This window comes from Actinia tenebrosa, unplaced genomic scaffold (assembly GCF_029948245.1).
Source record: "Actinia tenebrosa isolate PJP-AT-01 unplaced genomic scaffold, QUT_ActTen_1.0 PGA_scaffold8__29_contigs__length_14323225, whole genome shotgun sequence".
NCBI classification, from domain to species: domain Eukaryota; kingdom Metazoa; phylum Cnidaria; class Anthozoa; order Actiniaria; family Actiniidae; genus Actinia; species Actinia tenebrosa.
The window spans coordinates 3,484,413-3,507,958 of NW_028292585.1; the positions used below are offsets into that span (position 1 = coordinate 3,484,413).

At 40.9% G+C, this 23,546-nt stretch overlaps 1 protein-coding gene and 19 non-coding genes across 24 annotated transcripts in view; 1 reads left to right on the forward strand and 19 right to left on the reverse strand.

Moving 5' to 3' along the window:
* The first annotated feature begins 148 nt into the window (after positions 1 to 148).
* Positions 149 to 23,546, forward strand: part of LOC116295509 (protein unc-79 homolog) — a 34,231-nt gene continuing 10,833 nt past the window's right edge. For 2 of the 5 annotated variants that reach the window (XR_004197048.2, XM_031703381.2), the window contains exons 1-33: positions 149 to 518; positions 976 to 1,096; positions 1,395 to 1,540; positions 1,990 to 2,160; positions 2,407 to 2,646; positions 3,245 to 3,578; positions 3,982 to 4,179; positions 4,988 to 5,423; positions 5,740 to 5,828; positions 5,913 to 6,039; positions 6,527 to 6,838; positions 7,082 to 7,382; positions 7,838 to 8,151; positions 8,813 to 8,961; positions 10,879 to 11,495; positions 11,875 to 12,057; positions 12,225 to 12,439; positions 12,871 to 13,100; positions 13,504 to 13,726; positions 14,364 to 14,541; positions 14,936 to 15,280; positions 15,984 to 16,085; positions 16,804 to 17,158; positions 19,253 to 19,291; positions 19,373 to 19,488; positions 19,595 to 19,680; positions 19,953 to 20,117; positions 20,352 to 20,417; positions 21,095 to 21,205; positions 21,937 to 22,041; positions 22,124 to 22,201; positions 22,504 to 22,596; positions 22,835 to 23,007. Coding sequence is in view for 4 of the 5 variants with exons in the window: in XM_031703381.2 (XP_031559241.2) it covers positions 485 to 518; positions 976 to 1,096; positions 1,395 to 1,540; positions 1,990 to 2,160; positions 2,407 to 2,646; positions 3,245 to 3,578; positions 3,982 to 4,179; positions 4,988 to 5,423; positions 5,740 to 5,828; positions 5,913 to 6,039; positions 6,527 to 6,838; positions 7,082 to 7,382; positions 7,838 to 8,151; positions 8,813 to 8,961; positions 10,879 to 11,495; positions 11,875 to 12,057; positions 12,225 to 12,439; positions 12,871 to 13,100; positions 13,504 to 13,726; positions 14,364 to 14,541; positions 14,936 to 15,280; positions 15,984 to 16,085; positions 16,804 to 17,158; positions 19,253 to 19,291; positions 19,373 to 19,488; positions 19,595 to 19,680; positions 19,953 to 20,117; positions 20,352 to 20,417; positions 21,095 to 21,205; positions 21,937 to 22,041; positions 22,124 to 22,201; positions 22,504 to 22,596; positions 22,835 to 23,007 (6,452 nt within the window). In the remaining variant the exon portion in view is untranslated. The remainder of the gene's footprint in view (positions 519 to 975; positions 1,097 to 1,394; positions 1,541 to 1,989; positions 2,161 to 2,406; positions 2,647 to 3,244; positions 3,579 to 3,981; positions 4,180 to 4,987; positions 5,424 to 5,739; positions 5,829 to 5,912; positions 6,040 to 6,526; positions 6,839 to 7,081; positions 7,383 to 7,837; positions 8,152 to 8,812; positions 8,962 to 10,878; positions 11,496 to 11,874; positions 12,058 to 12,224; positions 12,440 to 12,870; positions 13,101 to 13,503; positions 13,727 to 14,363; positions 14,542 to 14,935; positions 15,281 to 15,983; positions 16,086 to 16,803; positions 17,159 to 19,252; positions 19,292 to 19,372; positions 19,489 to 19,594; positions 19,681 to 19,952; positions 20,118 to 20,351; positions 20,418 to 21,094; positions 21,206 to 21,936; positions 22,042 to 22,123; positions 22,202 to 22,503; positions 22,597 to 22,834; positions 23,008 to 23,546) is intronic. The other 3 variants (XM_031703458.2, XM_031703534.2, XM_031703612.2) reach the window with 3 other exon arrangements.
* Positions 8,218 to 8,289, reverse strand: Trnaq-uug (transfer RNA glutamine (anticodon UUG)). The gene has a single exon. It is a non-coding gene; the product is annotated as a tRNA-Gln (tRNA).
* Positions 8,368 to 8,439, reverse strand: Trnaq-uug (transfer RNA glutamine (anticodon UUG)). The gene has a single exon. It is a non-coding gene; the product is annotated as a tRNA-Gln (tRNA).
* Trnaq-cug (transfer RNA glutamine (anticodon CUG)) lies at positions 8,518 to 8,589 on the reverse strand. Its single transcript has one exon. It is a non-coding gene; the product is annotated as a tRNA-Gln (tRNA).
* Trnaq-cug (transfer RNA glutamine (anticodon CUG)) lies at positions 8,668 to 8,739 on the reverse strand. The gene has a single exon. It is a non-coding gene; the product is annotated as a tRNA-Gln (tRNA).
* On the reverse strand, positions 13,848 to 13,919 carry Trnaq-cug (transfer RNA glutamine (anticodon CUG)). Its single transcript has one exon. It is a non-coding gene; the product is annotated as a tRNA-Gln (tRNA).
* Trnaq-cug (transfer RNA glutamine (anticodon CUG)) lies at positions 13,997 to 14,068 on the reverse strand. The gene has a single exon. It is a non-coding gene; the product is annotated as a tRNA-Gln (tRNA).
* Positions 14,147 to 14,218, reverse strand: Trnaq-cug (transfer RNA glutamine (anticodon CUG)). The gene has a single exon. It is a non-coding gene; the product is annotated as a tRNA-Gln (tRNA).
* Trnaq-uug (transfer RNA glutamine (anticodon UUG)) lies at positions 17,456 to 17,527 on the reverse strand. The gene has a single exon. It is a non-coding gene; the product is annotated as a tRNA-Gln (tRNA).
* Positions 17,606 to 17,677, reverse strand: Trnaq-cug (transfer RNA glutamine (anticodon CUG)). Its single transcript has one exon. It is a non-coding gene; the product is annotated as a tRNA-Gln (tRNA).
* On the reverse strand, positions 17,756 to 17,827 carry Trnaq-cug (transfer RNA glutamine (anticodon CUG)). The gene has a single exon. It is a non-coding gene; the product is annotated as a tRNA-Gln (tRNA).
* Positions 17,906 to 17,977, reverse strand: Trnaq-cug (transfer RNA glutamine (anticodon CUG)). Its single transcript has one exon. It is a non-coding gene; the product is annotated as a tRNA-Gln (tRNA).
* On the reverse strand, positions 18,056 to 18,127 carry Trnaq-cug (transfer RNA glutamine (anticodon CUG)). The gene has a single exon. It is a non-coding gene; the product is annotated as a tRNA-Gln (tRNA).
* Positions 18,206 to 18,277, reverse strand: Trnaq-uug (transfer RNA glutamine (anticodon UUG)). The gene has a single exon. It is a non-coding gene; the product is annotated as a tRNA-Gln (tRNA).
* On the reverse strand, positions 18,356 to 18,427 carry Trnaq-uug (transfer RNA glutamine (anticodon UUG)). The gene has a single exon. It is a non-coding gene; the product is annotated as a tRNA-Gln (tRNA).
* Trnaq-cug (transfer RNA glutamine (anticodon CUG)) lies at positions 18,506 to 18,577 on the reverse strand. The gene has a single exon. It is a non-coding gene; the product is annotated as a tRNA-Gln (tRNA).
* Trnaq-uug (transfer RNA glutamine (anticodon UUG)) lies at positions 18,806 to 18,877 on the reverse strand. Its single transcript has one exon. It is a non-coding gene; the product is annotated as a tRNA-Gln (tRNA).
* Positions 21,354 to 21,425, reverse strand: Trnaq-uug (transfer RNA glutamine (anticodon UUG)). Its single transcript has one exon. It is a non-coding gene; the product is annotated as a tRNA-Gln (tRNA).
* Trnaq-cug (transfer RNA glutamine (anticodon CUG)) lies at positions 21,504 to 21,575 on the reverse strand. The gene has a single exon. It is a non-coding gene; the product is annotated as a tRNA-Gln (tRNA).
* Positions 21,654 to 21,725, reverse strand: Trnaq-uug (transfer RNA glutamine (anticodon UUG)). The gene has a single exon. It is a non-coding gene; the product is annotated as a tRNA-Gln (tRNA).

Genomic DNA, 23,546 nt, shown 5'->3' on the forward strand with positions numbered 1-23,546 from the left:
TCTTTTTTTCTTTTCAGCAGATTTGATATCGCGCGCTTTGCTCCACGTGATAGCATTTGAACCAATCAACGTGCACTTGTAAAGAAAACAGCTGGCCAAATTTATGCGTTTCGTAGGCGCGTAAAATATGTCATAACAAGAAAAATGGCCGACGATTAGGGAAGAATCCCTTCGATCTAAGAAAGATAAGGGATTTTACACCCTAAGAGATACGGATTTTTAATCTTATATGGGTCGTAGAGGAGCACTACTGATGTGAGGAAGATCTCAACATGCTTTGATTTCAATGGGATAGTCATCAAGTTAGCGACAGCCGCGAAGAAGAAGACGAAAAATTTCAATCATGCGGCAAAAACAGCTGTTGTTCTTTTAAAGCCTCCGCCTTGTTCGATCGCTGCATCGAATGCTCATCTACTGCCTGGAGGAATCAGTAGAAGTCTTAAGTTGCTGGGAATTGTGGATTCTTGTGGAGTAAAGAAGAATCATGTCGAAGCCGAGGTCAACAAAGGCAGAACAATGTAAGACGTGTACAAAAGATTTTATTTTTTGATTGAAGAATTGCTTACTTTGTAGGATTCTGGTTTCTGTATTATATTAGTGATTTTTGCGTGTGATAAAAAACCAATGCTACTTCTTTCGCAATCTCAAAAATATGCATATTGTTACAGTTTTACGAGTATTTACGTCAGGACTAGGTTATATGCTAGTATATTTACTCTACATTTACTAAGTTTACTACGGTAAGTTTAAAGGTCAGTCGGGTCATTCAAAACAATAATTAAAAAATCGATTAATTAATTGTAATAAATTATTTAATAAAAATATGAATATAAAAAAGTTATAAACAGAACATTGATCAATCTGTATATTTAACTTGGGTATTTTTTGTTTAGTTGTTTTGCTTTAATAGTTTTCCAGTAGTGTGCTCTATTTTTTTAAAAAGTTTTAAGTTATATTTTAATGTGTTATGTGCAGTTAATGCCAAGATTCATGGACTACGAGAGATCTTCAAGAGGCTAGATAGCAAGACACTTCCACTGCCAACTGGCAATGATGTTGCTAATTATTTACAGTGGTTCCAGGATGTACTGCAAGGGTAAGTAAAATTGGAAATTATATTCTTATAGCTTTCAAGAGAGTGATTACCCTAACAAACTCCAAGCTACTAAGTCTCCGCAGGTTCTCTGATTGATATTCGTTGACATGCTAGTCGGCAAAAAGAGACATCAAACTTCAAACTGGTCATACTTATGGTAATGGCAAAAACTTGGAGTTTTGTAGGGTTTTCTCAGGTTTCTCTGGTTTTCCTCCCTCAGCAAAAACTAACAATGATGCAAAAATCAAATGAAATTATGTCACACTATTGATGTTTATTTATATTTTTATTCATTCAGTCTTGTCAAAGAGGAAAGACCAAGTTTAGCAGAAGATAAACAAAGATTTGACATCCAGAAATACCCAGCAATGGCTTATGTTGACCTGTATAAAGTATTGATCAAAATGGCTAGAGTTGTATCACACTGTGAACTTGGTAGTGAAGGTAAGAGTGTGTTGATATGTGTGCACTAAGTTTGGAGTATTGCACTCACCTCTACTCTCTGGGGTCTCGGGTTTCATTTCTGAACTTGTCATCACATTTGAGTAGAGTTTGTAAGGTCTCTCTCAAGATTTGAGGGTTTTTCTTCGGGTTCTCTAGTTTTCCTCCATCTGCAAAACTTAATCAGCTAAATTCCAATTTGTTCTATGAGTTAGCTGTGACCTGACTTTGATCATCCCAGAGGTTGCATTAGGATTTGATCTGTGAGTTAGCCATACCTTGACTTTGATCAGCCCAGAGGTTGTATCAGAGTTCAATCTGTGAGTACTTAGCCATGCCCTGATTAATTTGATCATCTCAGAGTTTGTTACAGGGTCCAATAAAATTTGAAGGTGTATTTTTCCAGTAAGCTTATTTTAACTATGGTATAACATATTATATTTATTTTTCAGCATTTGCCAAAAACATCCTGGGCATTATGGCTTCTCTCATCCCTTTCCTGCCCAAAGAATGCATAGATTCTCTACCTCTGAATGTTGCCATGTTTCTGTCTGTGTGGCCTGAAACCGTCCATGCCAACATCTTTAATCTACTATGTGGATACATCATGCCAGTCGTACTCCGTATGTATAACATATTCTTATGGTTTGATCCTCATGATCTCCATTTCTGTTTCGACTTCTCTCTTATCCATGTAGCTTTAGCTTTGAATACTCTTAAAACAGAGCACTGATGGAGAGAGGGGGTAAATTTTGCACCATCAGCTCCCTGGAAGACAAGATACTTGCTGAAAGAACACTGATCTTTCCTTTTACATTTATTTGTTCGATAAGCAATCAATTTTTTTTTTCATGGGTTCAAAATTCTAGATATTTTAAAGTCACCAGAAGAGGAATTATCATATGCAACCTTAGCATGTCCATCATTAGTGATGACTGTTCTGCAGTACTGTCCAGACTCCAAACAACAAGCACAGTTTGTAGAGACACTGATGTTGTACAAGAGAGATGTGTGTCTGGATCTTCTTGCTGTTGTTGCATATGGCCCACAACCAATATTGAATGCTGCTGGTCAGATTCTACTCCATTATTATCCGCTGGGATATGCAGGTAAAAATGATGTCTGCCTTCAAACCTTCAAATATTATTAAAACCTGAAACAATGTCTAGGCTGATCAAAGTCAGGGCACGGCTAACTCACAGATAGAACCCTCAAACAACCTCTGGGCTGATCTAAGTCAGGGCATGGCTAACTCACAGATAGAACCCTCAAACAACCTCTGGGCTGATCTAAGTCAGGGCATGGCTAATTCACAGATCAAACCCTGAAACAACCTCTTGGCTGATCTAAGTCAGGGTATGCTAACTCACAGATCAAACCCTGAAACAACCTCTGGGCTGATCTAAGTCAGGGCATGGCTAACTCACAGATTGAACCCTGAAACGACCTCTTGGCTGATCTAAGTCAGGGTATGCTAACTCACAGATCAAACCCTGAAACAACCTCTGGGCTGATCTAAGTCAGGGTATGCTAACTCACAGATCAAACCCTGAAACAACCCGTGGGCTGATGTAAGTCAGGGTATGCCAACTCACAGATCAAACCCTGAAACAACCTCTGGGCTGATCTAAGTCAGGGTATGCTTACTCCTATCACTGCTATGAATCTTGTTAACTTTTATGTAATTTACTCATTTCTATATCCCAGGTGGAGCAGATGATTGGCAGTTCATGTACGAATCCTGGTACCCCGAGAAATGTCAAAACCTAAACTGCATGGTACCCATCCGTAACAACTGCGTCAAGATTTGTTTCGATGCTTCATATGCTGCTTCTAAATGTGAACTGGCTCCACCAGTTTTCATCTGCGCCAAATGTTCAGAGCTTGCCTCCAAAGAGGTTCCTGATTTTGACCATTTCTTCCTGGACCTTCTTGACCCTCTTGGTCCGGTGCCGACAAAATGCCAGGGAGAGACCTGCAAGGGTCAGGGTGTTCCTAGCGCTATGATGTGTTTTTCTCCTGAGTGTGCAAAACGAAATAAGTATGTGTATGTTTAAATCTTGTTCTTCCTATGTTTTGCATTCTCATTTCCTTTACTATTTCATTTATTTTTCCTGAGTGTGTGAAACGAAATAAATATATTTCTGCTTTATTGCTCTTCCCATTTTTTCACTCTCATTTTCTTTACTTATTTTTCTTTTCACATTTTTCTCTTTTCATAATGCAATTTTTTCTTTCTCAGTTACAATTGTTCTTTTTAATTTCTGATTTTTCATATTTGCATTTCGTTCAATTATATATATTTTTATAGCAAACAAACATTAAATTTGGAGGACAAAACGAAAGAATTTCAATCTCCTGAGAATTGGAAACCTATCGTTATGTCCTCCAAATTGAGCTGCATTCCGACGTGCTGCACTATTTATAATTCATCTCTGAAATAGGAATCGTGGCACGGCAATGTGCATGGAGTGTAACGACCGTTACCATGCCGAGGGTGAGGGAGCCAATCATGTTGTACAGTCGTTGTTCCCTGACCCATGGTCGATGAGTGGATGTGAACAAGCCTATGTGACTGAAGCTGTTTTGAGGTTACTCAGAGAAGCACAGCCATGCCAGGCGACAAGATATGACGAAATGGGGTACGTAGGGATTAGATACAAGGATAGGGTGGTATACGGCTGGGTCATGGTCCAGATTTGACAACATACATTTATCCAATCACTATTCTCCAAAGTACTCCTTATATTAACAAAATTATCGCTAAATGGTGACGTCACTAGAGTTTGTTCGTAGTCATATCTCTTAACAGTATATTGTGGGAACCATTCTCTTTTTTGATTAATAAAAAGTTTAGGTTCCTTCTGTAGGTACCGGAGCACAGAATGCGTCATAGGTTTCCGAACACACGAGTGGGACTTAGAAATTTTGGTTCTCTTCACTTAGAAAAAAAATTAAGTGAAGACACTAAGAATCGAACTCGGTACCTTCGTCACCAAAGAACTAATACAATGCTAACCCCAACCCTAACCCTAAACCTAACCCCTAGACCACGAAGCGAATTCGGTTGGGTGGTCTCATTTTTTAGTCATATCTAAACGATGTATCATTAGCATGTGCACAGGGTAAGATACGACTACTAGCCGATTACTCGAAATTTGAATTTGAATAGAATTCCCCTGACAATTCCCGTACGTACAGAAAGACCCAAAGTTTAGAAATATTTTTTTGTTGATAAACATATACAGCTCTCGTAAAAAGCAAAATGACTCTTTGTCTAACGGTTGGACCTGTAAAAACATGAAAATGGATACAACTCAAACAAAAAAATACTTTCAAGAGAATGACACGTGGTCTAAAATGGAAAGATATTACACCCTAGCTAAAAGGTTTTATTGTTTGTCTATTAATTACCAAACCGTTTATTCCTGTTGTTTATCACGATTCCAGCCTTGTAAGAGACAAATTGCCTCTTGAACAAGGCGAAGAAGAAGTCGATAATGACATCAACAATCGACGCATGCTCAGTCGCTTCGGTATTTGGCTACTTGTCGGCATCTGTGGCGACCCAACAAGGTGCGAGTCACCAGAGAGAATGGGCCGACTCGTTGCTATGGTGATAGAATGGATCGACGTAACGACATCTTTGATGAGAGACTACGTTGGTGAGCTGCTCAAGAGGCTTGCCACACAACACGCCAGTAAATGGTTGACCACTGTGCGTGACACCAAGATGGAGCTGTTCTGCGCATGTCTGTCTCCATCACCCCCGGAATATGCCAAAGTGGGAGGTTGCTGGGACTCGCTGTCCGGTCAAGTTAACCAGCTGGTTGAAGGACTGCACAGAGTATGTTGTTTGATTCCCTTCCAACTTGTCGCCGAGGAGGTTAGTAACATGGGCGTGACCATTTTACGTGGTCCGCCTTTTTTGTCACTACCGCTTAATCGCGCTTTCCGAACACTTAAATTATTTCTTGCGCTATGGTTTGGTGTGGTCAGTCACGTGGTCTGCTCTTTTTATTATTGCCACTTGATTGGTCGTCGCTAGCCATGTGGATCGAAGCGCTTTTCGTACATGCAATGTTGGGCATGTCCAATCACGTGGAATTCCGTTGGCTCTCTAGATTCTATTGAGTAATGTAAGCAAATGCGGTGAGTTACATGGGCTTCAGATTTCTAAGTATGACGTGACTGTCTTGTAGGTCTGGGATGTGATGATGCCACAGTGGATGGATGCTATCAAAAACATCGTCCCCCAAGATGAACTTTATAAATTTAAAGTATTACTATGGTATGAATGAAACTCCTCGTAATCCTAACTACAGTGGGCTCTCTGTGGAAACATTAGTCACGTGACTTTGTAATTTTGTTTCAGCAAATTGTTCGATCCTTACCTGTCGCCCTACAAGATGCCTTCAGAAGCCAGTCTTGGGTTCGTCAAGAGGATGCTAGAGGAGTCTTCAGTCTACGGTGAACAAGTTAAGGCACTGACATGGCTTCAGGTATGACTTCAAACTGCATACATTGGCGCATGCGCAAATCCCTATTTCTAGTACCAGAGCCTATGTCATCTCGGTCAGCGGTAAGAAATTGAAGACTGTGGAAAAACCAATTACCCGGTTCTTGGGATTGTCTCTATTTCCTTTTCTTTTGCTAAACAAATGAATTGCAGACTCGCTATAGAAACTGTAAAATTCAAATTTTAACTTAGTCGATTACAAGTGACAGCAGTTTCGGCTAAATGCGCATGCGAATTCACTTATATTGCAAATATACAAAAATAAATTTTGATCTATGGCCTGTCGAATAATCTCTTCTGTACCCCTGCCTCCCTCTAGGGCTAAGAATTGCAACGGAATAGAATTCAGGTTACAACGATGGATGGAAATCCTAAGGGCTTAGCAGTAGCGAAAAAATCTTTGGAAGTTTAAGACATTTAATACCTAGAAACTTGGTAATTTATATCACTGTTTTTATTACTAATTCCAGATGTTATCAACACTAGAAGTCGTCATCAAACTTCACATGTTGACGTCCATGTTCATTAAAGCTATTCAAAATCAAATCGAGTTTGCCGATGGAATCTCAACTATGTTCTCATTCCTCTCTCAAGAAGACATGTCAATCGGCCAACGAGATTCTGTGCATTCTGCACAGAGTAGCTCAATAGATAAAGAGAGTACTGCGGATACAGAATCCTACACTGAACCCCCACAGACAGCAGATAGCACCTGTTCACAGAAAGAAGATATTTCGAATCTATCGTCTTTTATTATCATGCTGGACTTGCTGGTCAAACAGGTATAAACTGGTTTGAAATTTCGGTCAAACAGGTTCGACTTGCTGATCAAGTTTTGAATGGTTTGACATGGTATATACTGTTTGAAATACTGGACAAACAGGGATAGACTAGTTTAACTGATTGATCAAACGGATACCAACTGGTTTGACATGCTGGTCAACAAGTATAGCAGGTTTCAATTCCTGGTCAAACGTATATAAACACGCCTTAAGTTTTGACAATGGCAATTATTGTTTTCACAGGTGCAGCTTCAACGCCAGCGTGAGAATCGTATCCTGAACTCCGTCGATCGAGAAGAAATCAAGAAACTCGTCAAACTGATGCTCGATGTTTCCTGGAGTGGAATCCATGGTGATCACTCTGCCTCGTGCCAGCACTGTGAAATGGTAGCCGTCTGGTTCAAGCTGGCTTTCATGTTGTTCGAGGCGGTGTTCCCTCCTGAAGGCCATGTAGAGGATGAAGCTAACTTGAATACTGTGGCTTTTGGGAATGTTGTTCGACGTGGAAGCAGCTGCAGTAAGGCCGCCTCCTTCAGAAGCACAGGTCTGGGAAAAATGAAATACTTAGGTGTAATCCCCGCCCACACACACACCTTCCCTTTGCCGCCTCACTCGCTTCTCCCCTAACCATCCTGGGACTCAAAAATCGTTGTAGACGACCTTCCCCCGGGTGGCCACTGAACTCGGAGGTCGGGGAAGAAAATGATAGAGCGAATCTTAAATGGTTTCCCCTCCTTTAGTATCATCAAAGACTGCCTACTGCAAAACGCTTTTTATTTATAACATGATTGAATTCAACGGCGCATGGTCGGTGGTTAATACAGCTGACCAGTCTCAAGACGTTATATCAGTTGCTTGTCCAATCAGAGGATCCGTTCGCGAGTGAGAGAAACGTGTTAACTTTATTAAATTTGCATTTCAATAAGTAACCTGAAACGCGAAGAAATTCTTTACTAATGATTAATAATAAATTAATATTGATACTCCTGATTTTGGAAGGTTCCCGGCGCAGTGCGCAAATCACAGAGACCATAGACGAAGAAGAAGTGTTTGACGAAACAGCGGAGTCGCGTTCCAGGAGGGCATCGGGAAATATAGAGCCAAGTGGGTCAGTCACCGAACAACAGAACGACCCCGATGGGTCACAAGGTCAAGGGGACCAAGCTGACTCCAGCGAATCAGCGGCTTCATTCTCAGGCATGCGCGGTGCTAATGCTAGTATTGGGTCGTGGAGGAGTGGGACGAGTAGTGCCACGTGGGGCGCAGTTTATGATAATTACCCTCAACTGCAGCTTTTGATTGGTTTGCTGAAGGTCAGTATCGGTTTTTGTATGTTACATTTCTCAGTTATTAATGCAAAAAAGAAAATCATAATCTTCAGGTCCCACCGAGATTTGAACTCGGATCGCTGGATTCAAAGTCCAAAGTGCTAACCATTACACCATGGGACCATTTCTTGAAATATATTCCAGTAAATTTCACGGAAATTTAAGAATGCTCGCAGTTTAAGAATAAAATTGAAAATAAAAAGGTCCCACCGAGATTTGAACTCGGATCGCTGGATTCAAAGTCCAAAGTGCTAACCATTACACCATGGGACCATTTCTTGAAATATATTCCAGGAAATTTCACGGTAATTTAAGAATGCTCGCAGTTTAAGAATAAAATTGAAAATAAAAAGGTCCCACCGAGATTTGAACTCGGATCACTGGATTCAGAGTCCAAAGTGCTAACCATTACACCATGGGACCATTTCTTGAAATATATTCCAGGAAATTTCACGGTAATTTAAGAATGCTCGCAGTTTAAGAATAAAATTGAAAATAAAAAGGTCCCACCGAGATTTGAACTCGGATCGCTGGATTCAGAGTTCAAAGTGCTAACCATTACACCATGGGACCATTTTATTTTAGATAAAGCATTCAATGGTATTTATTTCCCTAACGTAAGATGTTGATATAATTTAATATTTAGGAGTTGCCAAAGCAGCAGGACCATGTTGTTCAGCTCAACATGTTAAAGTGTGTCAAGATTCTTGTTCTGAAGGGCGAATACCTCAGGATCGCGATGGAAGCGGAACCAGACTTTCTTGCTTATCTTCAGGAGATCTTCTTTGTTCCTAAGTAAGTGCTCGGTGATAAAAGGTTGGTCGCTGGTTGGTCGTATAAGGAAGGTGGTGGCTTTTGATGGTTGGTCGTATAAGGGAGGTGGTGGCTTAAATTGTTGGTCGTATAAGGGAGGTGGTGGCGTAGATTGTTGGTCGTATAAGGGAGGTGGTGGCTTTTGAAGGTTTTCAAATTAAGGCGCGATTACACGGAGCATTTTTTTTTGCAGTCTTTCTTTCAATAGTCCCCCCCACAGCCGCTTTCAGTGTCGTCACGCAACGCTTTCTCCCCTGACTAGCGGCTGCTTACCCGAGCACAACATTCCTTTCCTATTGTTTGTGTTCAACCAATTAGATAAGTGTCATTGTGTTTCAAGAAACAATCAAAACGTTTCGAATTTGACAACTTGTAAACATTCGCGAGACTAGAGAAATAATTCTAAGACGCATTTGAGTGGAAGTTGGAGAAAATCTTTGGGAAATTAAAATTGAATTTGTTCTTGTTAAATGTTTAATACTAGAAAAAATATTATTGGAGACGGAACTAAGTGTTTTCTTTGTTCATAAAGAAAGAAAATATTTATATTTTTATAAGTTTAGCTTTCGACATTGTTTAATCGGCCGACAGTGAATTCGAGTTTGTACTTGCTATCGAGCTCGTACCAAAATATTAGAAGCAAAAAGAAACTGGAAAACTTTTTTAAAAAGCGTAATTTAGACTAATGGAAGTTAAATGAGACGATTCAAGATTTAAGAGATTGAATTCGAATATAAAGTCTGACAGTATTTCTAATAAACGAAGAAGATGAGCCGCGCAGATCACATTTTAAACAACGAATGCAAGGTGTTAAGCTCAAGAAAATCACAAAAAGGCTAGATAACTTTTAAATCTGACACTGTCACATCGTTGACTTCCACGGTTATTCACAGTTCTGGTATTTACTTCTCGTATACTGCGAGGATTAGCTCAATTTGATACTGTTAGAAAAGTTGTTTTGTTTTGTTTTGTTCACACTGTTAGAAAAGTCGTGAAAAGTGAACACGAATCGTTAGCTAAAGCGTTATCTTATGGCCAACCTTCTAACGTCGCGTTTTATAGCAGCTTGAACTTCGAACTCCTGTTATTCAAAAAGTCCTCGAGCTTGTCTCGAAAGAAATTACTGGGCTATACTCTAGAGCGCCAATATTTTATTCCTTTGAGCGATTTCCCATATCCAGTAGGCAGATTTTCAAAGAAATCTTGTTTTTCTTGTAAAATCTTTCGTATAGCGTCTTTCTGATGATCATTAAACTGTTTGATGCGAAATTTCTTAGCTGCTATTTCGAAGCCTTCGACACATCGTGCTTTCCATATGGCGCGAATGGTTCCTGGTTTTCGAGTACTGAGCCGTGATTGGTTAATTCATAGGAAAGGAATGTTGTGCTCGGGTAAGCAGCCGCTACTCAGGGGAGAAAGCGTTGCGTGACGACACTGAAAGCGGCTGTGGGGGAGACTATTCTTTCAACGGCGTTGCGACACAAGTTGCATGGAGCATTGCAGCGTGCAACCTACAGCGCAGAATTCGTTTCTACTTTTGGAAACGACTGAGTCTCCGTTGCACCTTGTAAACACTCTTGCAACTTGTGTCGCAACGCTGTTGTGAGACAAGCTGCAGAGAAAACTGCTCCATGTAATCGCTCCTTAAGAATTACTAAGGTATTACGAAGAAGGAGAGAGTTGCAGAAGTTGCATGAGGAATGTGGTCGCTTAGTGGAGTGGCGGTCGGATAGGAGAGGTGTTCGCACACGCATAGAAAGATGACTGTTTAGACAGATGCCGATAAAGGATCACTTAGGAAAGTTCTCGCTCATGGAAGTCGTCGGTTCAAATTGTTATGGCAGTCGCTTAAACTGGTGGAGCTTCTTTTCATTATCTTGATGTTTATTTACTTTTCAGTCTCTGGGACATGCTACGAGCCGAGCACTCCGTCCTCTCTGAAATCTGCGTAGAAATCCTTCTCCACTGTATCTGTCTTCCGTTTGGAGCTGAGAAATTATGCGACAGCGTTGAGGGTGCCTTCACTGACGACGACTGGAGAGTGCGTTTTGCCGGCGTCGAGAAATTCACCGTCATCGCAAGATTCCTCGAAATCGAGAAGTTCAAATCCAACAAAGTCGCAATGTCAGCTCTAGCGCATTGTTTCACGTACCTCGTAGGCGCCGTGGAAGACGTATGTACCCCAGTGTCAACCAGGACCATTGCCATGCTTGAGACTATCAAGTCAACGTCGCTCAAGACTCTTTACGCTTGCATCGAACACCAATACGACGCAGTCCCTAAAGACCGTCTTCTCTTGATTCACACGTGTCGGATCCTACACCGAACTCTTCCTCACTACACCCCTCTGTGTGGACAATTCTTTATTCGGCGATTCAAGCATCTTTTGATTGAAAACGCGGATTATGTGTACGGGAGCCCTAAACCACGTTCTCCCGCGGGGGGTGGGGGATCTGCGTATGTCAGCCCTATGAGTGAGGTGTCGACGCCTGTTGAAGCAGACGGTTCAAGGAAAGGTTGGTATTACTTTCTCTCTGTATTGCTATGTTTTCTGTTTATATGTTAGTCGAGCTACTGATCTTGACTGCCGGTCTACCTAAAGGTGTTGCCCAGTTCTCCAGCGACAAATAATTTCCAATCCCCCACTTTTTGAATCTTGACCTTTCTGTCAAAGGTCATTTAAAAACAAGATAATAACTTTGCGCAGTGGATATTCATATTCCCTTCCTTCCCTCTCATTTCCCAGATCTCATTCACTTTTCATTTAGATTTTCATTCAAGATATCAACATGAACATAAGATTCTTGCTCATGTATTCATTCGTGCCCAACTTGATTTTATTAATCATTATTAATGAATACATGTATAAGTATTAATCTACTTGGTTGTTTTCAGAGCGGTGGCGGACTTATTCATCAACTGGTAAATCAAGCGGTTCTCGCTCGTCGCGTATGCAGGACACGATAGCAGTCAATCGATTCACCAAAGAACAAACACCTTTATACCGATGTAGTTACACTTTTAAACTCGCTGGCGAGAGAATAAGCTACAATAGACAGTTGTCCAATTCATCAGAAGGTAAAGATATTATCTTAATGCTATCAGTCGTGAACAAGAGACTCATTTTCCTTTTATCTCCTTCCTTCTTTATCACACAGGGACCCCAAGTGCCTTAGAAAGGAAAATAGGAGAGATGTCTTTACCATTTCTTTACCATTATTCTTATTATTTCCCGTTCTTTTTAGGAAATACGCCCACAGGCGGTCGTCAGCGTCGGACAGGAGGGTTTCAAGGTCAGCTTGGCCATTCAACAGAGATGACTGATCGAATATTCCTCGGGGGACGAATCCAGATCGATAACTTGTCGACCGTTGAAGAAGAAGCCGACTCGGAAAGGGCAGATAATGATTCGACTAGAATGTCGCACGTGTCACTGGAGTCTGCGCACAGCCAGGAGCCCGTAAGAATAAATCTCCATATTCTAACGTTTTTTATCGCCATTTTCTGTTGATACCTACCTAGACGCGCTAGTATCTAAAAACACGCTCCTTTTCGGCATACTAACATCACATCATAGGACAATCACAACAGAGCTTGTCTCCACACTAGGTGAAAGCCCAAATATATAATTGGAATTTAGAATTTGATTTTTGAAGAGGGAGGAAAACCGGAAAACCCGGAGAAAAACCCTCGAAGCACAGGAGGAAACTAACGAGCAACTCTACTCACATACGTGACAGGAAGGACTCGAACCCGGGTCGTGGTGAGAGGCGACGTATTACCAGCGCACGCCACCCTACTTTCCTATCATAGTAATCTTCTACTTCCGGTTTCAATTATTCCACCGGAAACGGAGAAACTACTAAGAGTTCCACCTTTTCTTACCTTAAGAACCAAGGGGCTCCCCAAGACGCGAGTGACCTCGAAGCAGCTGCCACTCATCAACTGGTTACCTTGGTGATGGACTTCCTGGCCTACCCCGGAGCAAACAAGCTTATAATACCGTCCGAGTTTGTCAAGACAGAGAGTTACGAAGTGGTTCAAATGAGCCATTATCTGGGAGTACTCATGGGATACGATATTAAAGTGGGAGAGTTCACTGGGGATCCAAGAAGGCTAAGGTAGATAGGTCAGCTACCTAGGCTGAATGACCAATCAGCGCAGTGTATACGTTTAGAAATTGCTTATTTGCAAAATACTAAAATATTGTCTTGCTTTTCTCATTGTCATATCTGCTGACTATAGGTATTGCAGGCACAGGCATGCCAATATTTTGGGAAAGTTCACTCGGAATTAAATACTGTGTGCATGCATGATAATCTTTTGATATAAATTACCATGTAACATCGTGTTCACATGGCTTGCATTTTTCATTATCAAATCCGCAGACTATGGGCGTCGTAGGGGCAGTCCTTGATGTTGTTTGCCTATCCTTGCATTTTTGCATGGTCGAATCTTCTGTCATTACGATTGCAGGCGCCTTCATGAAAATGAAGATAGGTTTTGTTGATTGAATATTTACAGGTATTTTCCCGTCTTCCACGCTTACATGAGTGGAATCGTACAAGTCTTGGACCAGAACCAGGAGTGGGGAGAAGAATTGATCAACCTGACTCTCCAACTATTGCTATTCTGTGCTGCACCAAAGTCCCAGCGAAGAATAGATCAGCCAGAATTCACTCTTATTAGACTCAGTCAGCCAATGAGACGCACTTGGTTAATGACCATATTGATCATACTTTATAAGGTAAACCACTTTAGAAGCGACAATGTCATTGGCTTTAGATTACAGTAAAGAACCAACCAGGTCACGACTTTGTCACTTTTCTTTGTTGTGAAACAAAAAAGGAAAAGAAAGAAAAATAAAAAGGTCCCACCGAGATTCGAACTCGGATCACTGGATTCAGAGTCCAAAGTGCTAACCATTACACCATGGGACCTATTATTGAATCATAATCCAGGAAATGTCACATTAGTTTAAGAAAGCTCTCAGTTTAAGATTAAATTGAAAAGAAAAAGGTCCCACCGAGATTTGAACTCGGATCGCTGGATTCAGAGTCAAAAGTGCTAACCATTACACCATGGGACCTTTTCTTGAAATACATTCCAGGAAATTTAACACTAGTTTAAGAAAGCTCTCATTTTAAGATTAAAATTGGGAAGAAAAAGGTCCCACCGAGATTTGAACTCGGATCGCTGGATTCAGAGTCCAAAGTGCTAACCATTACACCATGGGACCATTTCTTGAAAAACATTCCAGGAAATTTCACATTAGTTTAAGAAAGTTGCCAGTTTAAGATTAAAATTGAAAAGAAAAAGGTTTTTATGCCTTGTTTCCGTTTTCCTTCGCGTTTTTTTTATGTTGTTTAACCTTGTGTTTTTAGTACCCATTCTACCATGACTCGCACCGGAGGGACACAAGGAACCTTATTACTGTGGTGATCAATACATTAGAGGCCCAGGACCATAAGTGCCCGGGCCCTAGAAGTGCCAAACATCAGCGACAGAGCCTTTCATTGTTGGACTTGGAAAACATGACTCCAGAGGATGCTACTAGACCAGGTATAATGATCTGTGTGTCTGTCTAGGTGTCTGTCTGCCTGTCTGCCTGTCTGCCTGTCTGCCTGTCTGCCTGTCTGTCTGTCTGTCTTCTTGTCTATCCATCTTCCAATCAGTCCATCTTATTGTTGGTGGTAAATGTCTTTGTTTTTGGTTGTGTAGCCTTGTCTGTCTTCTCTTTGTCTCTTCTATATCTGTCTATTGGTCGATCGTCCCGTCTCTCTGTCTGTCTGTCTGTCTTCTATGGCCCTTCTGTAGCTCTTTCGGCACTGTCTGTGTCTGTCTGACTGACTGACTGTCTCCTCTACTTTGCTCTTTTCTCATATTCTGTTCTGTCGTTTCTTTCTTTCCGTTGTTTATTGTTTTATAACCAATATTTTCTTCTTTTCGTACGCAGACACTCCCGGCAGTCCCCGCCATAATAAACGCGCCGAAGCATGCCGAGTATCTCCCACGTACAAACAGCGTCTATCAACCTGCTCGTCTGCAATAGAAGGCGACAAAGACGCCGACAAGAACCTCGAGGTTGATGACCAGAAAACCCTTCCTCTCATGGCGATACACGAGACTTCATTCGTTGGTTCTGACTCGTCACAGCAGAAGGCCACCACCAGTACTCCCCTCTTAGAATTCTCCCCAGGGGGGTCCCGTGGGGGGAGCTCTAGTGCCTTGACGGATGAAGAAAGGAACCCTGAGCGTCGACCTTTGATTGATGGAAGTTCAGATAAGAAAGCGAAAAGAGGTATGTCAATATTTTTTATGGCGTTCATGGGAATGTTCGTAATCTAAAATCGATTGGGATCCCTGTGGAAGAAAGACGGTAGCGTGATTGTTCTCTTGTCGCGGGTTTTACAGATTTTCATGTCACGTCTTTCATCTGTTGCATGTCATTCAGTCACATGCGTTTTACCTGGTCTCTTGTTGATTTAATGGTCTTGGTTTGTTTCCTGTCACGTGCTTGTTCTACTGTTACGTGCTTGTTCACCTGTCACGTGCTTGTTCACCTGTCACGTGCTTGTTCACTTGTCACGTGCTTGTTCTCCTGTCACGTGCTTGTTCACCTGTCACGTGATTGTTCACCTGTCACGTGATTGTTCACCTGTCACGTGATTGTTCTCCCACATTGTCCATTTACTTGACATGTAACTTCTTCTGTCACAAAAACTTCGAGAAGCACTGTTCAATTAATACTAGTATTAATGAATAAGACGGGAACGCCATTTTACGTAGTAATTTTGTGTTAAAACGTCGAGGCGTAAAATGACGGACTAGTACTGTCTCATTCGGAGACGTTAAATTAAAGGGCCACAAGTATATATATATGTATTTAAATATAAAATATATAAAATGAATATAAAAATTATGCTATACTGAAATGACTAAAACTTATAAATGAACTCTGAGAAATTGATCAGTTATTAAAATAAAAAGATGTTACGTTTCAGCACAAGGACGCTCTTTTCGTGGTGAATCAACGACTCGTGATAAAAGAACTTACTTTTATAACCTCGCCAGGCGATATAAATCTGCTCTGACGTCGCTACACGGTCAGTAAACGCACCCCACCCTCCCCTCCCTTATCCATAAAATAAATCTCGGCAAGCGATATAAATCTGCTCTGACGCCACTAAGGAGTCACTAAATGCACCCAACCCTCCCCTCCCTAATCCATAAAAATAAATCTCAACAAGCGCTATAAATCTGCTCTGACGCCACTAAGAGGTCAGGAAATACACCCCACCCTCCCCTCCCTAATCCATAAAAATAACCAGTTCCACCACAGGTGGACCAGTAATGATTTCAATCTTGGTAAGTTATAATCATAAATTTTATGAATAAATTACAGCAATGAGCATGAAGTGACTTAACAAATTTAGGGAGGTTTCGGCACGTTAAGCAGTAAAATGCCTACCGTAGTATAAAATTTAAATCATGTACGTTGCCTGTCAAGGATTTCTATTGGATGTTGCGCATAATCTTGCATTTTGATCAGTGTCGTACCCAGAGCTCCTCGGTCTTGTCCCTCCCTCTTCGGAGGAGGAACAAGACTTAGGAGCTCTGGGTACAAGACTGGCATTTTGATTGGTCAATGTCCACGTCGTTTATCCAATCGAAATACTGAGACACGTCACAGTCATGTTTACTTCATGGCCTCGTTTCTCACGTATGTTTTCTATCATAATCGAAAAGTTATTGTTTCTTCCGACTTTTATCCGACCTTCAACCGACTTTTATCCGAGCCTAACAAGCCAAGCTCTCGCTTAGTATCCGTAGATTCGACATCGAGTCGAGACACCAAGGAAAGTATAGAGGGCGTTCTCTCCATTGGAGCAGAAGAAGGCCGCAAGACGTCTCGTCCCAAGCTCCTTGCAGGTGTGTCAATGCGATCAATGGACCATTCCCTCGAGAGATCATTGGATACGTTCATGGATACCCCAGGAGAAAAAGAACCAGAGTTGCAAGATATTGACCTTGATGTGTGCCCCGAGTGTGGAGCTACTCTGGAGGAGTTTGACGAAGAAACACTCAATATGGCTATTGTAGCTTTGTCGACGTATGTTCACCAGAGCCCTTCAATGGCAATGCCGTTTTTGCTGAGGATGCTGGAATGTGTTGGAAGGTATGTGACATAATAATATAAGAAATGGTGACGATAGTGGTAATGGTGGTGATGATGGTGGTGGTGATGGTTATGATGCTGATTTTGAGGATGATGACGACGATGATGTTGATGGTGATGATGATGGATGATGTCGATGACGGCGATGATAGTGATAGAGATGACGATAATGATGGTGGTGATTGTGATGGAGGTGGTGGGGATGATATTGACGATGATAATGATGATGATGATGATTAAGATGACACTATCATTGAAAAACAGATTAATTGACTGTGTTTAAAAAAAAGATTTGTCAGGTCCCACCGAGATTTGAACTCGGATCGCTGGATTCAAAGTCCAAAGTGCTAACCATTACACCATGAGACCGTTTCCTGTAGTAAATTCCAGGAAATTTCACATTAGTTTAAGAAAGCTCTCATTTTAAGATTAAAATTGAAAGCAAAAAGGTCCCACCGAGATTTGACCTCGGATCGCTGGATTCAGAGTCCAAAGTGCTAACCATTACACCATGGGACCATTTCTTGAAATATCTTCCAGGAAGTTTCACGTTAATTTAAGGAAGCTCCCAGTTTAAGATTAAAACTGAAAAGAAAAAGGTCCCACCGAGATTTGAACTCGGATCGCTGGATTCAGAGTCCAAAGTGCTAACCATTACACCATGGGACCATTTCTTGCAATATCTTCCAGGAAGTTTCACGTTAATTTAAGGAAGCTCCCAGTTTAAGATTAAAACTGAAAAGAAAAAGGTCCCACCGAGATTTGAACTCGGATCGCTGGATTCAGAGTCCAAAGTGCTTACCATTAAACCATGGGACCATTTCTTGAAATATCGTCCAGGAAGTTTCACGTTAATTTGAGGAAGCTCCCAGTTTAAGATTAAAACTCAAAAGAAAAAGGTCCCACCGAGATTTGAACTCGGATCGCTGGATTCAGAGTCCAAAGTGCTAACCATTACACCATGGGACCATTTCTTGAAATATCTTCCAGGAAGTTTCACGTTAATTTAAGGAAGCTCCCAGTTTAAGATTAAAACTGAAAAGAAAAAGGTACCACCGAGATTTGAACTCGGATCGCTGGATTCAAAGTCCAAAGTGCTAACCATTACACCACGGGACCGTTTCTTGTAGTAAATTCCAGGAAATTTCACATTAGTTTAAGAAAGCTCTCATTTTAAGATTAAAATTGAAAGCAAAAAGGTCCCACCGAGATTTGAATTCGGATCGCTGGATTCAAAGTCCAAAGTGCTAACCATTACACCATGGGACCATTTCTTGAAATATCTTCCAGGAAGTTTCACGTTAATTTAAGGAAGCTCCCAGTTTAAGATTAAAACTGAAAAGAAAAAGGTCCCACCGAGATTTGAACTCGGATCGCTGGATTCAGAGTCCAAAGTGCTAACCATTACACCATGGGACCATTTCTTGAAAAATCTTCCAGGAAGTTTCACGTTAATTTAAGGAAGCTCCCAGTTTAAGATTAAAACTGAAAAGAAAAAGGTCCCACCGAGATTTGAACTCGGATCGCTGGATTCAAAGTCCAAAGTGCTAACCATTAAACCGTGGGACCATTTCTTGAAATATCTTCCAGGAAGTTTCACGTTAACTTAAGGAAGCACCCAGTTTAAGATTAAAACTGAAAAGAAAAAGGTCCCACCGAGATTTGAACTCGGATCGCTGGATTCAAAGTCCAAAGTGCTGACCATTACACCATGGGACCATTTCTGGAAATAATTTCCAGGAAATTTTACGTTAATTTAAGAAAGCTCCCAGTTTAATATTAAAATGGAAAAGAAAAAGGTCCCACCGAGATTTGAACTCGGATCGCTGGATTCAGAGTCCAAAGTGCTAACTATTACTCCATGGGACCAATTACGTTTATTTGTTTGTGACGATAATGATATGATCTGTGATGATGATGATAAGGATGATGATGGCGGTGATGATGATGATGATGATAGAGGTGAAGACGATACTACAGATTTGCTGCTGATGATGATAACAATGACAATCATGATGAGAATAAGAAAGATGTCAATGTTGATAATGATGCTAATGATGATTACTTAATGGTCTTGTGTACATGTGTTTTCAGGAAATGCGTCCACCCAATGTTCCCATGGGAAGACAAAAGGTTTGTTTTGCGTTTTTCATCGCATTTTCTACCCTTTGATCAAGTTTCATCTATCCCTAATCCATCCTCTTTTCCACTTAGTGACGTCCTCATACCAGGATCCAGCACGGAAGTAGCCAAACAGTTTCTCAGATGTGTCCTCATCAAGTTGGCTCCAAATGGTATTTTTTCCGAACTGTTCCGAACAGTCTTCGACGGTAAGACTCGCTCATCAGGTCACGACGTTCTTTTCGCACCGGGTTTTCTGCGTAGTTTTTTCATTGCGGGATTCCTGTGTAATCAAAATCTTTCTTTTTCATTTAGACGAGATTCTACTCAAAGCGATTGCCTACGCACTGAACGACTACTCAGCATTCGATCAGATGTCTCCTATTGCATATCTGCTCGAGGTAAACTATTGTCATGCATGTGTGTGTTTGTCTTGCCTCCTCTTTCCTGTATGAGTGCATGGAGGGAGGGAGAGAATATGAGAAAGGAATGGAAGGAAGGAAGAATGGACGAATGCACGGGACATCCATACCGCACATTTTTCACGACCATGCGAAATCTTCTCCGCTTTTTTATTTCCGCTGCTTTTTCGAGTTTATTCCAGTTTGTTTCGAATAAATAGTTTTCTCAGTCTAGTATCATTTTAAGGTTGGTGTTTTTGTTTGCTCACCAGGATATCCTTGGATTCAGGACTCTAAGTGACCGGATAATGCTTCTCTTGACTAACCTTTCGACTTACTTCAGACACGCGTCCAAAGAAACAACCAGCGCTTGGTCTAGCCAGCTGTCACACTTTGAGAACTTCTTCAGAAAACTTCCATCGGCTCTTCCTGACAATGTAAGGCACTTAAATTTATATCATCTTTACGTTCCACTCGAGGTACTTAGAGCAACGGGAAACTAAAGACTTCAAGCTAAAGGTCAACTCTATTGAGAATATCTCCTAAGATCAAATTGGAATTTAGAAATGGATTTTTGCGGAGGAAGGAAAGCCCAATTGACCCCCAGAAAAAGTTAATTTACACGGATAATTTTAAAAAGAAATCCTTACTTATTCCATCTTATATTTCAGTGTGACATTACTCCAGCGTTCCGGATCATGAGCGCTATTCTAACGGCTGCGAACTCGTCCTTCAAGGTATTCTAACATCACTTGATACATACACTGGAGCGTTTTTATATACAGCCTTGAAATTCAAATTGAATCAACTGAAAATCTGAATAGTAGACTTTAGGTTTGCATTGTGTTTATTCTTATGCGCATGCGTGCATTTGGATATCTTAGTAAACCAGTTTAAACCAGTTTTTCCTCTTTCTATTTTCTTATTCGTTTAGCAAATGTCATTAAACACCAATGTTTCTTAAAAGAGTGAAAAAATAAAACTTCAAAATTGATTTTTACTCTAAGGCTATTTTTTGAAAGTACGTCCCACATGGAAAGGATTGGCCATGCGCGTTAAGTCGTCAGCAAAAGATGAGACACATCAGGTCTGCTGTTAATAGCAAGGGGTCAATCATCTACGGTCTAGGGGCCGACTAACCTCTCCCTTATGCTTCGGCTGAGCTTCCTGATCAGTCTATAAATCCTCCCGGGATAGCGGTGTCGGGGTCGAAATCTCCGGCGTAGCCGTAAGCCCATACGACGGTTCAGCACTCGATGTCTGGAAGTATGGTCCTGGTTATTTTTCATTTATTAATAAAAATGAAATAATAAAAAAAGACAGTTTTCATACCAGACGGACTTTTATATGAATCATCTTGAAAAGCACGAGGGATGTTTTCTTGAGCTTTATTTTCTATTTTTGTTCTCACTAGGTGCTGCTTCATCCTTTTGGTCAAGTGCTGACATTCGGTATCAACAAAACCTCTTTCCAACTTCAAGATCTTCTTGATTTGTGCTCAAAATGCAACGAAACTTTCCCTAAGGTATCAATAATCACAATAGAAAAAGGAAAATATACGTAAAGTCCAAAGTGCTAACCATTACACCATGGGACCATTTCTTGAAATACATTCCAGGAAATTTCACCCTGATTTAAGGAAGCTCCTAGTTTAAGATTAAAATTGAAAAAAAAGGTCCCACCGAGATTTGAACTCGGATCGCTGGATTCAAAGTCCAAAGTGCTAACCATTACACCATGGGACCATTTCTTGAAATATGTTCCAGGAAATTTCACGTTAATTTAAGAAAGCTCCTAGTTTAAGATTAAAATTGAAAATTAATAGGTCCCACCGAGATTTGAACTCGGATCGCTGGATTCAGAGTCCAAAATGCTAACCATTACACCATGGGACCATTTCTTGACATAATTTCCAGGAAATTTCAAGTTAATTTAAGAAAGCTCCCAGTTTAAGATTAAAATTGAAAATAAAAAGGTCCCACCGAGATTTGAACTCGGATCGCTGGATTCAAAGTCCAAAGTGCTAACCATTACACCATGGGACCATTTTCTGATTGTAATATGATAATAGTAGTGATGATGACAGAGGTTAGGGATATTATTCTTAGATTACGACCACGTGACCAAAAATCTTTTGAGACATAAATAATAATGAAACGGCCACCATCTTGGATGATCTAAAAAGAGAATGCTAACTGGTGGCTTGGACGCACCGTGCACCTCAAGAATATTAATATTGTATATCCTTTCCACCAGGAAAGAGACAAGCTGTACCTCACTCGCATCGTCGTACAAGAAATGATGCAAGCAGTTCGCTTTAGATCCTACCTGCCTGACTCTAATCTGCATTCTTTACTTCAGGTAAAATCTTATTATTCTGTATCATGAAGATGCACACGGATCTGGGTTAAGATCAATATATATTCTCGTGTTTTTTTTCCAGGTCTTGGCTATAGATGCTGGTAGTAGAATCACCTTTGGTGGTGATAGGGACAATGTGGAGTACTCGTTACCCTTTGGGGTGAGTTTATTATTATTATTATTATTTATTATTATTATTATTATTATTTATTATTGCTATTATCATTATTATTATTATTAATGTTAATGGGAGTTGTATTCCTTCTCTCCATTCATTCTTTCGTTTCTCCCTCACTCCCTTTCTTTTTTCCATTCCTCCCTTCCCCTCTCCTTTCCTCTCTCACTCTCCTCTTTCATTTTTTCCATTCCATTCCTCTTTCCCCTCCATTCCATCCTTCATTCCTCCCTTCCTATTTAATTATTCATTTCTCGTAATTTATCCGCATTTTTTCTCCCTCACAGGCGCGTACACGTGCGATGGATTGTATACAAAGCTACTTGATAGAAATCGTCGAGTTCATCCGCGACTGGCACTTTACCTCGCGTTCCAGCAACGTAAATATAATTTGTTTGTTAATCATTTTAATGATTTATACTCCTTTTTTAAATGCGATAGCTGTTTTCATGATTCTACGATCTCTTCGATTTACTTCCAGACGTCGGGGTTTTGCATCTCGGCTTCAGCCTCTCGAAAATTTACTAACGTTAAAAGCGTGATGAACAGAAATCAAAGAGTGATCCTCAGAAAAAGTATTTTAACCCACTCCTGTAATTATACTACGTTTTTATACAGGAAAACAAACGCCTTAGTGAACCAAACCTGAACTTCGACACCGTACCTATTCACCTCAAAGCAGGGATGTCCCAACTGGCCGCCCTGGAGCTTGCTAAGCAGCCCAAGTCGAGTAAACTGTACACCAAGTCACTAACTTGGCTGAAAAACCCTCCAAGCGCCATCCAGTTAGGGTGAGTAAATTTGGAGTTATTCTCGTCCAGTAGAGTGAATTTTTGATAGCTTTAAAGCAGTTTTCTTATGGCTGTGAAAAGCTGGCGGTACGAACGCCTTCGTGACATGGCAAGGTAACGCCAAACCAATCCCATGGCGCGAGAATTTACTCTCCATCCAATCAAATACCGAAAACATGGCGTGGACAGGGTCACGCCAATGTCACGGCACTTTCAGGCCAATCACATTGCACGAGAAAACAATCAGCCAATTAAAATTCTAGAAAACATCACGGTCACTGCAAGGCACGCTTACGGCACTGAGCTTTTCACAGTCAGGCGAAAACTGCTCTAACCAGAAATACATAACATCCTTCGAAAGTACGGTATACCTTAAGAGCCTGCGCTCCTTTAGGCAAAGGGCAAGTCTGTCTGTCCGGGTCAAGTACACATTTTAATTGACTAGACCAAATCAATTGAACTTCATTTTTATTGAACCGTTAAACAACCTCTGGGCTGATCTAAGTCAGGGCACGGCAAAATTATAGATCGAATTCGAA